This window comes from Salvia miltiorrhiza, chromosome 3, assembly GCF_028751815.1.
Source record: "Salvia miltiorrhiza cultivar Shanhuang (shh) chromosome 3, IMPLAD_Smil_shh, whole genome shotgun sequence".
Taxonomy (NCBI): Eukaryota; Viridiplantae; Streptophyta; class Magnoliopsida; order Lamiales; family Lamiaceae; genus Salvia; species Salvia miltiorrhiza.
Window position 1 is genome coordinate 55,063,805 of NC_080389.1, and position 19,607 is coordinate 55,083,411.

At 35.2% G+C, this 19,607-nt stretch overlaps 2 protein-coding genes across 2 annotated transcripts; both read left to right on the forward strand.

The window, feature by feature from the left end:
* The first annotated feature begins 3,608 nt into the window (after window positions 1-3,608).
* Window positions 3,609-4,364, forward strand: LOC131019017 (uncharacterized). The gene has a single exon (XM_057947705.1). The coding sequence runs from the start codon at window positions 3,609-3,611 to the stop codon at window positions 4,362-4,364; it is 756 nt and encodes a 251-aa protein (XP_057803688.1).
* Window positions 4,365-14,615: 10,251 nt separating this feature from the next.
* LOC131014512 (transcription factor bHLH36-like) lies at window positions 14,616-15,888 on the forward strand. Its single transcript, XM_057942506.1, has 3 exons — window positions 14,616-14,995; window positions 15,081-15,422; window positions 15,496-15,888. Exons 1-3 carry the CDS (start codon window positions 14,705-14,707, stop codon window positions 15,577-15,579), a joined length of 717 nt encoding a protein of 238 aa, XP_057798489.1. The 5' UTR covers window positions 14,616-14,704; the 3' UTR covers window positions 15,580-15,888.
* Window positions 15,889-19,607: the final 3,719 nt, after the last annotated feature.

A 19,607-nucleotide genomic window follows, 5' to 3' on the forward strand; every position in this document is an offset into this window, starting at 1 on the left:
CCTGAGACTGGGTAAGTACATTAGTTAAAATTATTGTTTCTCGTACACCATGATTAAGTTAATCAATTACTTGTACACAGTGTTTTGTTGGAGCCCACTGGCCTGTCCAAAGCTTGCACGTGCACATTTAAGATGTTTGAAAACCCAGGCGGGTACACATGGAAGTTGACGCCCCCGGCGATGAAGGATAAATTTTTTGATGAATTACAGGTACAATTAAATTTATAATACATATAAATATATCATATTAAATTGTTAAAATGTTTGATATTAAATTAATTCTCTTTCTTTCAACAGAAAGAGTTTACGTGGCAGCCCGATGATGAGCATGACGTGAGGATCATGTGGGAGACAAAAGCCCGCAAAAGGTACTCCGACATGATGAGTGACTACAAGACAACTCTCAAGCAGTGTATCAGCCAAGGGAGAGAGATGTCTAGGCCCGCCTGGATGACTCCCGATTTTTGGACTGGACTCTGGGATTACTGGCATCAGCCCGAGGTTGAGGCTGTTTCAACTCGAGCTCGTGCCAACCGGATGTCCGAGCCCGATGGGGAGGGTACATGGATCAGTAGGCACGTGGGCGGGTCCCAGTCGACTCGTATCCTGCAGCAGTATATGGTATGTAATTAACAAATAATTAAGTATATAAATTAAATTAATATATTGACTAATATAACTTATTTATCTTATATAAATGCATATACAGAGCTTGGATCCTGGTACTCCCCAGGATGCACCGAACTATGCCACCTTCCTCCGCCTCCACACGTACGCCGACGGAAGATATACGTCGGAGAGAGATGCTAGAATTGACGTAAGTGTTTAAGTTTATTCAAATATTTAGTGAATGTATTTATTTTCTAACAATTATGCATTGTTATGTATGTATTAGGCCGAGGTTCATCGACTGGCCGCTGCCACAGGACGACAGGAGCGGCTAGACGAGGTGTATTTGGAGGTGGTGCAAATTGATAGGTCACGGATCTACGGCGTCGGGAGTGCCGGGCAGAGTCAGGCTAGTAGGGGGTCTATCCGCAGCACGGGCACTTCTGCGGTGTCTCAGCAGCTTTATGAGACACGGATCTCCACGCTGGAGGAGCGATTGGCGGCAGAGCAAGCACAACGCCAACAGATAGAGGAGCGCATGGCGGCAGAGCAAGCAGAACGCCAACAGATGCAGGACCGCGTGGCTCAATTGGAGGCGTTTATGAGGATGTATAATGCTCCGCCACCTCCACACCCTGATGCCGATGATGATGCTTAGACTTATGTTTATGTTTTCAAACAAAATTACATTTGCACTTTCTTTTCAAATTTATGTTTTATTGAACTATATATTTCAAGTGCTTTAATTATTAAAACTATAAATGTTTTATATATTTATGGCAATGATGATGATGATTGCATTTAACATAAACAAATAAATTCAAATCACATTATAATAACCAAATTAAAACACTTTTGGTGTATTAATGTTTAAAAAAAAAATAATAATAATAATAATTAATTAATTAATTAATTATTAAATATTAATTAAATATTTTACCGACGATAAAAATAAGGACCGAAACGAACTCGCTCACTAATTAACAACATATTTAAGGTATTATCTCCACATATTCAAAGATTATAATTATATGAGTGAGTATATAGCATTTAAATGAATTAATAGATGTAGATATATCAATAATACGAGTGTTCTGTACTGGTGATCACTCGAAAAGAATTTCAAAGTTAAGCGTGCTTGACACATAGCACAAGCAAGATGGGTGACCCACTGGGAAGTCGGGTCGCCGACTGGGAAGTTCGTCTAAAGTATGCAATACCGTATAAATACGGAAATAAATTGTGGATATACAATATACAATAAAATAAATAAATAAATAAATAAATAAATAAATAAAATAAAATAAAATAAAATAAAAAAATAAAATAAAAAATATTACCGTGGGCAAAACGCCGTCGGTAGTTACCGACGGCAATTTCCCCTCGGTAAATACCCGGCCATCCTCCGGCGTGAACCACCGGCCGGCGGTAGATTTTTACCGACGGCGATTCGCCGCCGCTAGTTAGCGGCGGTAATCGCCGTCGGTAGTTTTCCGGCAAGGTCAGCCGGACTCCGGTGGCTCTCTACCGACGGCAAGATAGCCCTCGGTAACTAGCGGCGGTGTCTGCCGCCGCTATTTCTCCGGCTAGGCTCCGCCGTTTAACGGCGACAATTCCGGCGGCAGCGCCGCCGTTAACTGCCGACGGCGGATGTTCGCCGCCGTTATTGTCGTTGCCGACGAACCGTTTAGCGGCGGGAGATTGCCGCCGTTATCGCCGCCGGTAACACTATTTACCGGCGGCCGTCTTTTTTTACCGACGGCATTTAGCCGTCGGTAATCAGCGCTTTTTTTGTAGTGCTGGGGGCAGACGGTCCGTAAAACGCAACAAGTACTGACTTCTGAAGAAGACCATTCGACTAAATGTATAATGTTGGTTTATGTTTAGATTAATTTTGAATGTTACGGAAGCATGTTGGGCCTGATAAGTTTTCACCGACTATTTTCAATTTGACTATGGAATTGTATTATGATGAATTACTAGAGGATTTTGTTAAAGGATAGTTTTATCATTAATTATGAGTTGAGTAGGTTTGATATATGTTTTATGAAAATGAATATTTTTTATAGATAGATTATAGAGGTGAGTATTTTAAATTTTGACTCTAATAAGTTTTTGGTTGTCACTATAGTAGTCAAGTACGAATCTGGTTGACAATTGTACGTTTGGCTGTCGGTTGGATTTTAATTTTCGAGACTTTAATCTACTCACACCGGAAAACAAAAGACAAAAAATAGAATGCCTCAAAAGAAAAAGAAAAAGAAAAAAAAAAAAAAAAAGAAGACAAAAGAAAGAAGAAAATAGTTAAAAAAAAACAAACAAACAAACTCAGCCGTAAACGGTATAGTTCGATTATCTAGAGTTGGCAACACGTTTGTTTCTTGTACGTTTAACCATTAGTTTAATGGCCATTTGTATATATTTTCGTACTTCCGTGAATCTCCATATTAATTATATGTCAAATTAGCCGATAATAGATTAAAACTTTATTAGTACACAATACGTAATTTTTAATTACTATGTATTTGCAGTGAAACGCAATATTAAAATGAAAATTAAATAAAATAGGCATAAACAATAAATTAACAAATAAAATGGGTTACTCAATTGAACTTTTAAGTAGGTTTGGGGGTGATAGCCTCTGAATTAATTTTTTTTGAACATTTCGTATATTTTGATTTTTTTTAAAATAAACATAATAGTAATAATAATGAACAATATTTTCATAATTAAATGATATAATTTCGATACATTACAAATAACTTAAGAATAGTTTGAGAAGCAATGAAGGCACGGTAGAGCTAATAGAAGATATCAAGCAAATTACGGAAAGGAGTTGTTCAAGTGACTCTGTAAAATAATAATCATCACAAGGCAGAGCTGATTGATAGGAGCACCTAAATGCAGCAGATCTAAGGAAGAGGATAAGAAATAATTTATAGTTAAAAAAAGAGTGCATCTGAGAGTGATCTCGTAATCAAAGGGGCATGCTCAGCGATATGGGGATGTGGGCCGAGGATAATTGGGCTTGGAGGGTGGAATGGACTCGCGGGCTTAGAGGACGAGAGGAAAGTCAAGCCAACGACCTCCTGAACCTTTTAAATAATTTCTCTTTAAAGGTTGGCCTGGAGGATGGATGGATTTGGAAACGTTCCACCAATGGAGTTTACACCGTTAAGTCCGCCTACATTGCTATCCGAGAGGCCACTGGAATGAGTGATTCCCAAACAACGAAGAAGGAGTTTGCGAGTATCTGGAAAGCGGCAGCCCCCCACAAAGCGAGATCAACGGCTTGGAGAATTTTCAAAGGCCGCCTTGCGACGTGGGACAACCTCCACAAAAGACAGATTCAAGTTCCAACAGCGGCGTCTCTGTGTCCCCTTTGCAAATCTCATCCGGAGGACTTGAAGCATTTACTTTTCTCCTGCTCTTTCTCGATGAACATCTGGAAAAGTATCTTGGACTGGCTTGGCTTTCAAGCGGTGCTTCAGCAATCTCCGATCGAGCATTTTCTTGCCTTCACTAATATTGGTAAGAAAGAGATGGCCAACTTTCTCTCTAGTGTTTGGATCTGTACTACTTGGTGTATTTGGAAGATGAGGAATGAGTTTGTGTTCAACCAAGGGAAAGGTGACATTGAGAAAATGGTGGCCGAGATTAAGTCGAGATTATGGAGTTGGTCTAAAGTTTACAAGTTGGGAGCGGCGAACTCAGATTTTCGTTCATGGGTTTCTTCTCCAAAGGTCCTGAATTGAAGGTGTTGCGGCTGCTCTTGTTTCGAATTTTAGTGGCTTCTTCTTGAGTGGCTCTTTTTCCTTGTTTTTTCTCCCCATGTGTTCTTCTGGTGTTCTTCCCCTGCGTGGGTGGTAACTTGATGCTGCTCCTTTCCTTTTGGTACTTCTTGTACCTTGTTTGTCTTTTATAAAATTTTTCTCCTTTCCTGACCAAAAAAAAAAAAAAAAAAGATGGGAGGAAGAAGAATATTTCATTATCGGCACATTTGAAAAAAAAGAAAAGGTTGAACATACCAAATTACCCCTTAACATCAAGAAGGAAGTTCAAAAGATGGAATTACCTTTGGTCGTACTATTTCCATATTTATCAAAGGCACGTTGCATTTTCAACACGAAAAATTTTGCTAGTTTAATTTACAAGTTTTCTAGTTTTAAAAACACTTGGCATTTATTTGCATTTGAATTCCTTACTGTTACACTCTAAAACAAACCATTATCTCCCATCTGAATCATATCACGGAACCCGGAAGCAGCCTAATTCTAGCGAAGACTCTGATTCGGTCTATTACTGATTAAAGAAGACCGGCGTCTCATTTATAGGTTAGATTTCTCTCATTTCATACTAAATCTCTATGTTGGTCAAAGCCACCTTCACCAATTGGTATTTTGTCCCTCATTTATCCGTGGGTATTTTGTCCCTCATTTCACAATTTTTTTTTAAAAATATAATTTCTATTTAAAAAAAAATAGGAAGGATATTTTTATTTTATTTTATAGTAAATTCATCTAGGTAAAAATATTCCTAATTCTTTTATCGTTCAATAATGTCGCCGAGTTATACAACTAATGTGCACGAGTTGATATTTTTTTTGACTTGGGGGAGTTGGGGAGGGAGAGCAGTGGGGTTTGAACCCAAGACCTCACTGTTTACACACAGGAGGTTGCACCGCTTGGTGTCCCCTTGGGGACTGCACGAGTTGATATTAAAACCGAGACCTGAATTGTAAACCACAAGAGTCCTCAAATGACTCTTTAGTGTGTATTCTCATAATTACCATTTTCTAATGAGTTCATTCGATATATTGCGATAAAGATTATTAATTATCTTGTGAACTTGATTCAAACATCCATTCGACAATATCGGATTAAATCATAAAAGGAGTTAAAGCTTCAAAAGTTCTGAAGGTCAATTTCTGCAAATACTGTTAACCCTATAATTAAAAGTTCTCTAGGTCAAATTTTACCAGTGATTTATAATTTGTCGTAAATTAAATTTACCTCCCTTATGTAGTTTGGTGATTATTACAAAAAAATATTTCCTAAAGATTAATTAATAATTTTAAAAATTATTTATTTAATTAAAACTTACATGCGGGTACCCGCGGGTATCCCGAGGGTACCCGATACCCGCAGTTTTTAGGAAAACAATACCCACACCCAACCCTCTTCCTTGATTTTGCGGGTATCGGGTACCCGATACCCGCACGGGTATCGGGGCGGGTGAGGGTATACCCGATACCCGCAACCCGAATTTACACCCCTAGTTGTCTCTATGTTAGATCATTCTTCATGGGTTTTTTACGCTTCTGATGTGTGCAATTTAACTGTCTAGATTTGTGTTAATCATCGTATATTTTATTTGATTTTGTCCAAGTTCGTTGGTGTTTTGGCGCAGGAATTGCATGAAGTGTGGTTGGAAGCTCATGGATGAAGAAAGATGGAGGAAGACGTGAATTTGATTAAGATGACGTTGATTTGGAAGAAAATTAGAGATTGGGCTTGGATTAATTATATTCTAGATTTAATTATACCCAAAATTCATGTTATAATTAACTTTGGGTTTTTGTTTTGATTAAGGTCGAAAAGCCCATTACATAGGGGTGATCGGCACTATAAGAAACTGGGCGATTAGCGACAGAATTTTTCGTCGCTAATCGCAAAAAATTCGTCGCTATTTTCGATCACCGACGGATCAACGACGGCCGCCGTGCGTCGCAGTAAAAGTGGTCGGTAAAAAAATACCGATGGAATTTTGCATCCGTCGATAATTACCGACGAAAATACCGACGGACCGTACGTAGGTAAGCACACGACGACGCCGGCGTCGTCTGAAATCAACGACGAAAAATTCTGTCGGTATTAGCGACAGAATTCATTTCCGTCGCTATTTTTTTTTTACGAAAAATAATATTTTTTTTTTGTAATACTCCCTCCGTCCCAAACGAAATGTCCTGTTTTCCTTTTTGGGTTGTCCCAAACGAAATGTCCTGTTTCCTTTTTTGGCAATACACTCTCTCTCTCTATACTTAATATTTAAATAATTTCCACCAACCCACTTTATTTACTTTATACACATTTCTTAATCTCTGTGCCGAAAAGAAATAGGACATTTCGTTTGGGACGGAGGGAGTATCAATCTAACTTTATTCTCCACAAGTATTGTGTAATTTCTAATGTATTTTGAACTTAATTGCATACGTTAAGACGAACTTCCCAGTGGGTCACCCATCTTAATTGTGCTCTAATTCAAGCACGTTTAACCTTGAAGTTCTTTTCGAGTGGTCACCAGTACAGAACACGCATATTATTGATATAACTATCACCTATTAATTTATTTAAACTCTATTTTAATATACAATATCATTTATTCATAACCTTAGAATATGCTGAAGTCATATCTAAGACTTGTGGTGCCGACGAAAAAATGACGGTAAATATACGATCGAATTTAAAATAATAAAAAATATTAATATTATAGTTAGTTAAAAAAAATTATATATTATTGTTGAAAATAACAATAAATTTAAAATATTCTCAATAATTTAAAAATAAGAATAAATTAGAATATTAATTTAAAATAATAAAAAATATTTTTAAAAAAATAAAAATAACAAAAAATATTAATAATATTTACCGACAGAATTACCGATGGATTATTAATTAAAAAATAAAAAATAAAAAAAATAAGAAAATAAAAAATAATTAAAAATAAAAAATAAATAATATTTAACGACGGAATATTTTCCATCGCTAATAATTCCGTCGCTATTCCGTCGGTAAATTAAAAAAAATAATTAAAAAATAAATTAAAAAAATATAAATACTCCCTCCGTCCCATTGGGCTTGTCCCATTTGGTTTCGGCACGGTTATTAAGGAGAGTATTAGTAGTATTAAGTATGTAGATAAAGTAGGAGAGAGAATGTGATAAAGTAGAAGAGAGAAAGTGATAAAGTGATAAAGTAGGAGAGTTATTTATAGAAATGGGACAAGATGGTGGGACAAACAAAAAAGGAATACAAGACAAGATCAATGGGACGGAGGGAGTAATATTTAACGACGGATTATTTTTCGTCGCTATTCCGTCGGTAAATAAAAAAATAATTAAAAATAATGAATAATATTTAACGACGGATTATTTTCCGTCGCTAATAATTCTGTCGCTATTCCGTCGGTAAAATTTTGAAAACATCTTCGTCGGAATTTCGCCGTTGTTCTGTCGGTGATTACCAACGGATTATTTTCGATCTGTAATTCCGTCGGTGTCCGATATATTTTTTTGTAGTGTTAGTAAAAGACAGCCGCATGCATTAGAATGGAGAAGTTAGGTTTAATTTTTATAATTCCTACACAGCCGCTAGTTAATAGAGGTTTTATTTTTTTAAGTGCTACACGTTTTTTAATTCTTAAGATTTTAGTTTCAGTTTTTCAATTCTCTCTCTTGTTTTTACTTTGGAACAAGGCGGCTGGATCATCAAAATTGGAGCAGACGATTTCTTTCAATTTCTTTTAGTGGTGATTTAATTCAATTGCAATTTAATTATTGTTCTATATTTGCTTTTATTTATTTGATTGTTGCTAGTTTAATTATGAGTAGCTAAATCTTTAATTCGACGAGAATAATGAAGTATTGATTTAATAATATGTGAGACCTAATTGAGCATATAATTGATTCCTGTTGATTTCGATTTAATTCGGCGACAATTATGATTTTATTTAAGTCTGGCCAACTTAGGAAGTCAATCGGTTCCTGCAAATTCGTAATTGTTGGAATAGAGCTGATTAGTGATAAAGCTACCATGTTCGTAGTAGGAATAAATTGGTAGACGAGTTATTACTTGCATTCTTGGGTAATTTATCTAAATTGGGTTCCTTCATCTTAATGCTATTAGAATATTAAATCTAGGTTTGGCGTCTCCAGCTAGGTTATATTTTAATAAGGGAAATAGGCAGGTCTGGCGTCTCCAGCTGTCTATCGACACAGTAAGTAGGAATTGGGGTACGTCCGTTGCGTTCACGGTATTCTATAACTGGTTGGTTGATAGGGATTAATTTATCTTTGCGTTGATGATCAGAGTTATTAAATTAGTATGGATTTATTCCAGCCGAGTTACCTTTCTTTGATTAATTTCTATTTGCAATTTTTGTTGATTTATTTGCTTTCTTAGTTTATTAGTATTTTCTCTCTCAAAATTAAGGCGTGCTAGCTACACCAATTTAGATCTCCAGGAAATTGATTGCAATTACCCATTCTCTGTGGTTCGACCCTGCTTGCTACTAAACTATATTAATTCTTAGCTATTACAGAAATTATTTGGTGGGATACGACGTCCACCAGCTTCTCTGTGTGTTTTTGTTGTGTTATTATGTTGTATTGGTCAGAAAGGCAAGTAGGCCCTGTAGTTGGGCAAGTATCTTGCAAAACGTAAAAATACTCTATGGCTGATGATCGATTGTGTCTTTAATCTGGCTAATTATGTCTTTTTTTAAGCCTTGCTATTTGTTATGAATGTGCATTTTTTGTTATTGCTCTGGTATGGTTGGAGGAAATGCATTAGCCTTCTTCCAGCAATGTAGGATTTCTTGTAGGTTGTCGCCTGATATAGGGCGTCCCATTTACACGAGAAATCAGTACTGAACATAGGAATCTTAATGCCGAGTTCGAGAAGAAGATGGACAGGTCCGTTGTGAATTAGAATTTGAATGTTGCTGGCAGCTCTGCTGCTGGCAAAATTTCGATACCTTTATGCAAATTTCGGACAAATGACCATGTTATGACAAAGATTCTTGTATTTTTTTATGTGTAACAAGTTTTTTCTATGACTTGCCCCATAATATTTCAATATACATATATATTCAATAACATTTGTTGAATATATACAAATTGTTGTAAATCAAAACGATTTCTATAACAAATTTTTGTAAATTTATTTATACATTCAGTAGTGTTCTTTATTTCAATGTATATTCTTAATTTCTCTACTGAAGTGAAAGATTGGGCGAAAGAACTTACTCGGTTGAGGGGTTATCACTGATGAAATGGTGGAATATGCCAATGCTGTTGTTTTTACTTTTGGTTCTTATAGACTCGGTATAAGGAGCTTATATACATGATTGGATGTTTTCATCATTTACAGCATTTTAATGACTCCTGTTGAAAATGCTTGTAATTCTAAGTCTATGTGTTTTATGTCATTCATACTTGAAACTATTAAAGAATTATGCAACATGTATTTAAGGTTTAAAATTAACTAATGTTTTATCAGCATATCATCATAGTGTAAGGCTGATTTTGTGCAACTTCTATTGTAGTAGTCTTCAGTGCGTGAAACTGATTATGTGCATCTTGTATTATAGTGATATTCAGTACATATTATGCATTATTCATTAGGCATTTGGAATAAGTGTGCAATGACTTACGATTATGCACAATTTGGAACATGGGCATATTATATGCAACTTCTATTGTAATCGTATTCAGTGCATAATTAAAACTGATTATGTGCATCTTGTATTATAGTCGTATTCAGTACATATTAAATATTATTCATTAGGTGTGCAATGACTTACGATTATGCACAATTTGAAACATGATTAATTTGTTTATAATAATTTTATCATGTGTTCCACTTTTAAACTCGAACAAATAAATTTTGGAATATTGTAGTTGGTTTTGATGAATGTTAAAGGTTTGAAACTGAATATCGTATGAATTGCTACTGAACAACGTATTATTACATTGAGATCATAATAACTATGATGTTACTATTAAATTTGAATACACCTATTAAGAATCCATAATATTATTTAAAATTTTAAAGATCAATAAGTAACTTAAAAAATGTTGTAAGTTATGTTGTGTGGTTAAAATAACATTATTTAAAATTTTAATTTTGTATCATATATGTAAAAAATACACTTCAACAAACATGGCAAATTATTGAATATTAACTGAGATATTTATGAATATACGTACGTACTAAAAATGACGAATAAGAATTTAAACAAAAACATTGACAAAAATTTTGACTTCTTTCATGTACATAACATGGCCTATATATGTGTGTCAAAATTCAAATACAAGCGCATTTAAATCCTCAAGATTAAGTTGAAATAAAAAATTGACTAATATAATCCAACATAATAAATGTCATGACAACAAAAAAGAGTGAGAAAGAGAGAGTTATATACAAATTACCAAAATAAACGAAAAAAAAAGAGACAAGGAAAAAGAGAGAATTTGATTCTAATTAAATATACCATAAATAAAATAATGTCAAAGAAATTACATAAAAATTATAGTTACTACTGATAATTAGGTAATTACACATTTAATTTAGATTCATTTTATAACTTATAGATTTTAGCGAGATATCACATGTCGAAATCGAGATTTATGTAAATACAGTATCAAGCAGAATCGAAGCCAGTATTTTATTACAGTTACAGAATCACCGAGATATAGAAAATACATCATTAATTCTTCTCTACATTTTTTTTATTTCTTTTTCTTCCATCAACTTTTGTTCCCCAACTTCTCCACACCATTATCATCACTTTTCCCCACCACTTTCACCACCATTTTCCCCACCACTCAATTATGCAGCAACACAAATTTGTTCCAGCCATCAAGTCTCTTCTTCCCTCACTAAAACGTGCTGAAGAAGCTGAGAAAGGGAGAGAGAGTTTCCTCCAACTCCAAACTGTACCTTGAAGAGGTAAGCCTTGAAGCAAATCCTTTCAACTTCTTGTTTAGCCTACAATTATTAAGAAGAACAATATACAATTCAATTTCAGATTTTTTTTCAACAAATTCCTCAGCTTAACCCAGTTCAAACACATTACAAGGTAAATACTAAACTCCCTTATTTCAATTCCAGTTCACGCGTCATCCATCAAACACACTTTGGATAAAGAATACAGAGTAGAAGATGAGTATATTTTACATAATGGACATAGCAATCAACCAAAGTCAGTTTTATGTGTTATTCATGACGAAATAGAAACCAAACCAATATGTGAGAATGAACATAGCAGCATGTAGAACCAGCAACATATAACCTTTAACAGATTTTGACCTTCACACCATAGCTTTACCATCTCACAATTGATAAACCATGTACATAAGATACCTCAGACAATTCATACCATACGTAGTAGTTGTAAAGTGAGAGTAGGGAACTTAACTTCTGAGAGGGAATGGGCAACTGCCCTGCTCAGTGAATCAAGGGCGACGGCAGAGCTTTCACCGGCGTCGGAGGGGCGCACGTACAGACCTCAGCGGTTCTGCTCGCCGGTTGCTCAGTCACGGCGACGGCGGCTCCGGGAGAGGCGGCTGCCGGACTCTTGCTGTTAACAGCAGCGGCTGGCGGCGGCGCTCCCAAGCGGCGACGTCCGGCGATAGAACTCCAAGCCGCGACCCGGCGAAACAGCAGTTGTAGTTGGAGGCGTGGTTCGAACCTTCGACTCCGAAAATAGCAGCAACGGCGGACCTCTGCTCGGCGGAAATTGAGCACAGTGACGGGCGCTCACGGATCTCCAGAAATGCCGTCGCGAGTTTGCTTTGCCGGAGAAGAAGTTATAACAGCAGCGGTGTCGGGACTCGGAGAATCGACGGAGGCGGCCGAGACCAGAACGCGGCAACGATTTCCAGAAGTTAGGGCTCCTCTTTGTTTCCTTCAACAGATATGGGAGAGAGAGAACTTCGGAGGAGGAATTGAGGACGAGGTTGGACGGAGCTGCTTCCAGTCGACGACCGCCTGCCGGATTCTGGAGCGGCGGCGGCACCCGCCTCGGCTGAAGGTAGAGCGAGATGGAGAGAGGCGTGCGTGATAGCAGAGCGTGTTTGCTTAGAGAGAAGAGAAGAACAGGAGGCGTCGGACCTTGGCGTGGCAGAAGCTGACTCGCCGGATTTCGGAGCGGCGACGGCGGCGCCTCGGCTGGAACGAGAGGAAGAAATAGAGAGAGAGAGCTCGACTGTTTTGTTAAATAGAGAGAGAGATGAGAATTGAGAGGAAGAGAGAGAGATCTATTTTGTGTGGGTGCGTGTGAGTGTGACCGAGAGAGAGAGACGAGAATTATGTCGAGAGAGAGAGAACTGAGTGTATGTTAATTGGGCTTCTTTCACTTATTTTTTCCTTGGGCTTAAATTTAATTAAGTTGGGCCAAATATTTGGGCTTTTTCCTTTTAATTGTAATTGGGCCTTTGTTATTTAATTCTGATTGGGCCTCTGATTTTATTTATATGGGCCGATTTTAATTACTGATTGGGCCTCTGAATTTATTTATATGGGCCTTTGATTATTTTATTACAGTTGGGCCTTGGTTATTTCATATCAATTGGGCCTTATTTATTTTACTCAGATGGGCCTCTATTAAATTATTTTATTGGGCCGAATTTATTTAAATTGAAGCCCATCTATTTTATTTTAATTGGGCTGTTATATTATATTCGTTGGGCCTCGTTTGATTTATTTAATTGAGCCCAGCTAATCAAATTATTTATTTATTGGGCCAAGATTTATTTAATTACTTGAGCCGATGAGTTATTTCAATTGGGCCTCTCATGTTAATTATTCAAGCCCACTTCTACTTAATTAATTATTAGGCTGCCTTATGTTGAGCCTTTTAATTATTTAATCTTATAATATTACTTGTTCCTATTTATTAAGCACGATTAATTATGAGGTTATAAAGCGAATAAGTTGAAGTATTTATTTATTTTCTATTGACTACGAGGAGCGGGGTTTATTTAATTGGCGGATTAGAACAACCTAAGAGAACGGATTAATTTTTATTAATTATCCGGCTTCATGAGACGAGACTTACCTTTTGTTTAAATCCGATAGCCTGGATTAACAATAGAAATTCCCTGATTATTATTTCAGAATAATAATTCATGCATAAGGATCATGCATAGTTAAATATACATTCTCATTTGAGGATTTTTATTCGAGCAAATATCTTATATATGTACATATATTCTCGTAATAAAGGTCAAGGGCGAGATTGATAATCTGTTGAGGAGCTTTTGTATCACAGAAAATCACTATCAGGTGGGCATTACTTTCATATATATCAAATGAGTTTAAATGTTACGTTCAAGCAAGTTATTTCATGACTAAATTAATTGAAGTTATTTCAAATATTGTCTTGCCATAAAATGTTTCAATTTCAGTATGATATCTATCTGATGTGGCTTTTATCATGTAATCGAATTCGGGTCTTGAGCAGTTGATAGCTATCCTGTCAGGGCTAGTGTACACCAGTGACCGTGAGTCATCTAGCGGGTTGGCCGGTCAAGTGACCGTGAGAGGTGGCCACCTCTCCGGCACACAGTTCCAGATATGATAGATTACAGAACTTAGACTGCAGTCGAACTTTAAGAATCACAAATGAATTTAGTAAGCTTGGGCCTTTTAGCGAAAAACTCCCTTGCTGTACTGTTTATGATGGCATGACAATTTACAGTTTTGAAGCATGTATTTTTATACTTAGGCATACGTGCCCACTGAGTACTTTTGTACTCAAGCCCTGCATATATTTCTAAATGTGCAGGTTGAGCAGCTGCCGATGGTGATGAAGTGACGAGCGGAATTCTTTTGTCTTATTATGTATTAATGAACTCTAGGGTTACATGTCTTCATACATGTAATCAGAACCTTATTCCGCTGCGTACTCAGAAGTTTTATGCTATTTTGGATAAGTCGGAGTTATCCGAACTTACTAGTTATTTGAGTCTATACGACTAAAACTCCGTTATATTATAAATATCCATGTTGTTAACAATGATGAAATGCGATCATTTCTTGTTTGATTATTCCCCTTTCTATCCCGCTTCTAATCTCCCTCCATTAGTCACGGTTTCCCCGGCTTAATTATCCTTAATTAGGTCCGGTCGTGACATTCGCCAAATCAATAGTGATATCAATAAAATACTGGATTACTTACTTAATTATATTTAGAGATTTGAAAGATCAATCCCTAATGTCTGAGTAATACCTACTTAAATATATCAATCATACCAAGTACAAATCATAATACATATTTCCCTCTATATGTGCTTATTTTGAATAAAACCGACATGAAAAGAGACAGTAGACAACAAGATGAAATTCCAATTAGTGTTCCAGATTTCTCGATATGGGACGTCGGTTTTGATCAAATTTTATTTCACAATGATCCAACCAATCTCGAAGTAAAAAACCATAAAGGAAATAAAATTGCAGGTAAATTACAAGAGATCGAAGGCGCAAGAATCAGTGAGCGGTTGGATAAGAAAATAGTGCACAGAGAAATTGAGAGGCAAAGGAGAAAAGAAATGGCCGACCTTCACGCCTCTCTCCGTTCAGTCCTCCCTTCCAAGTGTATCAAGGTAAACCACAAAAAGAATAACATTAAATTTAATATTATACTACCACTTCATAAATTGATCTTCATGATTTTTTAAAATTTTCAAGGGCATGCGGTCGGCATCAGATCAAATTCATGAGGCTACAAAGTATATAAGGTATATGCAGAATAAAGTTAGACAGCTGGAAATGAAGAGGGATAGCATAAAGAAATCGCCAGAATATGAAAAACAGGGTTTGTTGAGAGAGAGAGGGAGTTCTAGCAAGGCTTTGCCTATTACAGTAAGGGTTCAGCGATGCACGGCCGGCGTCGAGGTGTTGATCTTGGCGGAAGGGCGAAGCCTTCACCTATCGAGAATCCTCGAGCTGCTGCTCGATGAAGGCCTCAATGTTGTCCACTGTAATTGCACCAAATTTGATGGAAGGTTGCATTGCACCATCCAATCTGAGGTACGCGTATGTTATAATTAAATAAATCCTAGCTATTTCCAATTAATAATATATATATTCATTTCATTTTTAGGATGTAACTAGTCCGAGTATCGATCTCCAGATGCTGCAAGTAAAGCTGACGAGTAATATTGACAAATTTAGTGATCAAGTATGATGCAAGATTCTTGCATCATTTTTATGAGCTGTTGAAAGAGTTATTCGAGTAAGTTTGCATAAGTGGGATCAGCATTGATTTGGCATTGTTTTTCTTGCTCATGGAGACGATAGTGGTTTGATCTGTTCATTTGTTATTGATTAACAAATCATGTCATACATTACCTATTTTGTTATGGGATCATCAATGCATACTGGTGTTATGGGCCTTAAACTTTGATCTAGAAATTAACTTGTTAGGCTTTAAAAGTTAAAGATTTATTTTTCTTTACCCTAATGTTATTCATATATAGTAACAATCAAAAATTAATACTTATGTCGTCAGTTGTGGGAGGGGGAGCAATGTGGGTTTCACCTAATTAATAAGTCCTCTTTCATTTACATAACTTAATTACCATATATCTTGGACTGTCACTGTTAATTTAAGTGAAATTTATGCCCATTAATTCAATTGGGAAAAAATATCTTATATATGTTTAAATCAAATATGGGTTGACAATAGCCATGTCATTGCTTGCTGGTTACACATTGAATGGACACAACGAAGAGGCAGAGCTTAATGCTAATTAACTAAGACCCCCTTGTACTCTACTCATGTTAAATGAATAAATTTTTATTTGACCTTTCAAATAGAGAAAAAAAAAACGTTATTGAATATTAAGTACATGCTGCAGTTCACTCAAATAATTAGTTGTATTAATTAATGGCTCTTTCCATGATCTATAGAACATCTCATAGAGAAGGAAATAAGCATATCTCGAAGCGAACACCGAGGATCCCACTCTTCATTTATTCTTTCATCTCGATCAAAACAGACATAATATTGAAATTTCCACTTATCATGCAAATTTGTTTTAAGGAAACTTTGTCAAGACTGTCGTGCCAAATCCAGTTCAAAATATAGCTCTGCCCATTCTAGTCAATAATCTATAGATCTATCTAGGGAAATTCTCATATACATTCGGATTCGGAGCGGAAGGTCATGTCCGGCTCAGCTCGCCTGGTTTGGTACCGATTTACTTCTTTTTTTCACTCTGACCCCACCCTTCTCGGCCATCTGAAAAGTACTCCATCTGTCCCGCTTCAAATGACCCTATTTCTATTTTGGGTTGTCCCACTTCAAATTAATGACCTAACCTAAATTTAGAAATATTTAACACTACTTTTTGGATGGTCCCACCACCACTTTACACCTTAATTTATCACACATTCCTTAATCTTCGTGCCGAAAAATTTAGGGCCATTTGAAGACGGACAGAGGGAGTATCGTTTTGATTTAAAAGTGTTATTTGTAATGTATTATTCCACCGGTCCCATGAAAACATGCATAGTATGAGACGACACAAGTTTGAATAAATCTTATAAAGTTTAGTGTGAGTGGAGAAATGATCTCACATTGATTGTGATGTTTAGTAGGAGAATTATTATTATAAATGGACTTGCATGTTTTTATGGGACGAACGAAAAATGAAAACTATGCATGTTTATATGGGACAAAGGGAGTATTTATTTTTATACAAACTATCATTTAATTTTATAATTTTATGTTATTAAAAATATCATTTGCATATATTAATAGTATAATTTTATGTTATTAAAAGTGTCATTGGTAATGTATCATTTATTTTAATATAAAGTATCATTTGCTTTTATAAGAAAATAGAGTTCAAAATTTTTGTAGGCCACTAACTTAGGGCGCTTTGCAAAATTAGGCCACATTTTATTGGGCTTGCAAATTTGGGCCATTTATTATTAATTTCGGCGTAAATGAGCCATATTTGGGACCGATCGGGCTATTTCGGCGTAACTGAGCCACATTATTAATTTGCTTTTATAATTAGTTATGCCGAAATTAATAATAAATGGCTCAAATTTGCAGGCTCGAAAAAATGTGGCCTAATTTTGCAAAGCGTCCTAAGTTAGTGACTTACAAAAAATTTGAACTCTAAGAAAATATAAGTTTATGTTATTAAAAGTGTCATTGGTAATTTTATGTAATGCATCTACCGTAGATCTTGATGATCGAATGGTTCAAAATAGTTGTTCTTATTGTGGTTCTTATTTGAACATCTTCTTATAAAGAAGATCAAATGAGAATGAACAAATGTGGTGAAAAATAAAAAAAAAATACTGAGAAGGTGACAACAATGTATTTTTTTATAAATTAATAAATTCACTCATAAATTCAACTCATCCAAAACAAATAGAATATTCGCTCCCTCAAGAATTCGATTCTAAATACTGCATTCATCCATCAAGATGATGCATTTATTGTATATATTTATGATAAAAAGGTTTAGAGTATTTCTCCATTCTCATTTTATTGAAGGATTTAATTAATGCAGATAAAATGAGATTTACATCTTTAATGAGAATTAAGAATTAATAATCACCCATGATCCATTTAATCCACTAGTTACAATTAAAATTTGAATCCCTAATTTTTACATATTTTAATTACGCAATAATCTCACATAATTAAATCTTATCCATACAACTATTTATCTTATGCATGCATGTATAATGTATTCCTGCATGCGACCTTATGCACGGAAATGACTAATTAACGCAAATATAATTAGGTATTACAAATTACTCCTAATTTTAATTTAAAGATCAATTGTGTCCGTCTAGTTTAATTAATAATTGAATTTGGTTGCATTTGTTACAGTTTTAGGTTTATTTTCTCCCACCTTTCCCATTTTTTTTATATAAATTAATAATTAAATAAATAAATTTAAACATCGCGCTGCGATTGACTCAAATCCAAGACCTATAACCTTAGACATTAACCACTCTATTATTAAGTCAATACACGTATCATTTTTCTCTCGAGTATAAAATAAATAAATTTACACCATTAATTTAGCCATAATCTAACGGTTGAGATTTAATCATAGAGAAAAATCGTATGTAGATATATATGAATTCTATGAAAAATACGTATAAATTCTCCGTATAAATATCAAAATTGTGAAAATTAAAATTTTCGTTATTTATAAGATTCGAACATAAAATTCATCCAATAAAATTATGAATTAATCGTAGATTTTGATGAATCTAAATATTAAAAACTGTTCATATATTATATTTTCCTCTCTCTATATATTGTTTTAGTAGTTAAATCCTCAAATTTGTGGAGGCTACTCTGCTAAAAAATGATCTGGATCAAATCTTGCTAGAAAGGCGATGAATTATCCTTTATAATAAATTTCTGTAGCTATGATAAGGAATAAGGGATGCAATCTTTTTCTACCTTTAAGTCTGTCTTCTTCTTTCTCTCATTTCACCATTTTTTTCTTGCTTCTTTTCATTTTAATAAGGAATGGTATTATCGCGCTGTATTGATGTGATAATATTATTCATTCTTAGACTAAAATAGCGGAAGAAGAAATGGTTATCTTGTTTTTATCTTTTCTAAAAAAAAAAAGAAATAAGAGATTTAAAAGAACATATTATTTTATCCCTCATTTTTTCATGAAAATTTACAACTAATTAATTAAAGGGAATATGCATAATGCATATACTCTCTCAATCCCCCAATTTCATATCATTTTTTGTCCCCAATTTCTTACCCCTTTCTATTTTTAGTAAAATAATTTCACACAATCCCATAAAAAGTTGGAATATTTACTCCACTTTAATCAATTTAACATCCACGTCACAACGTGCCATTATTAAAGGAGCATTCAATTGAAGGACTGAGAGAGAAAATATTCCACCACTCCTACAAAATAGTCATAATTTTTCTTTTTGGAGTGTCTACAAAAAATAGTCTTATTCTATTTATGGATACTACCCCACAATAGATTACCTTCTATATATCGCTAATTCTCCTATGCGACCGTCGCACACCTGTGCGACGGGTCGACCCGGCCCAAACCCGCCCTCCTGACCCGCGTGGGTTTGACCCATACTCATAATTATTACATTTGTTTATAATAATGGTTACTTTTAATAAACATAATATATACATTTGTTCATATAAATATATATTGATATGTATAATATTTTATATTGAATGAAGGT

Excerpts from the sequence above, each read along its gene's own strand:
- LOC131019017 (XM_057947705.1), top strand. The coding sequence starts at position 3,609 with ATGGGGATGTGGGCCGAGGATAATTGGGCTTGGAGGGTGGAATGGACT.
- LOC131014512 (XM_057942506.1), top strand. The coding sequence starts at position 14,705 with ATGAAAAGAGACAGTAGACAACAAGATGAAATTCCAATTAGTGTTCCA. Across the intron at positions 14,996-15,080 it reads TCCCTTCCAAGTGTATCAAG|GGCATGCGGTCGGCATCAGA; the intron begins GTAAACCACAAA and ends AAAATTTTCAAG. Across the intron at positions 15,423-15,495 it reads ATTGCACCATCCAATCTGAG|GATGTAACTAGTCCGAGTAT; the intron begins GTACGCGTATGT and ends TTTCATTTTTAG.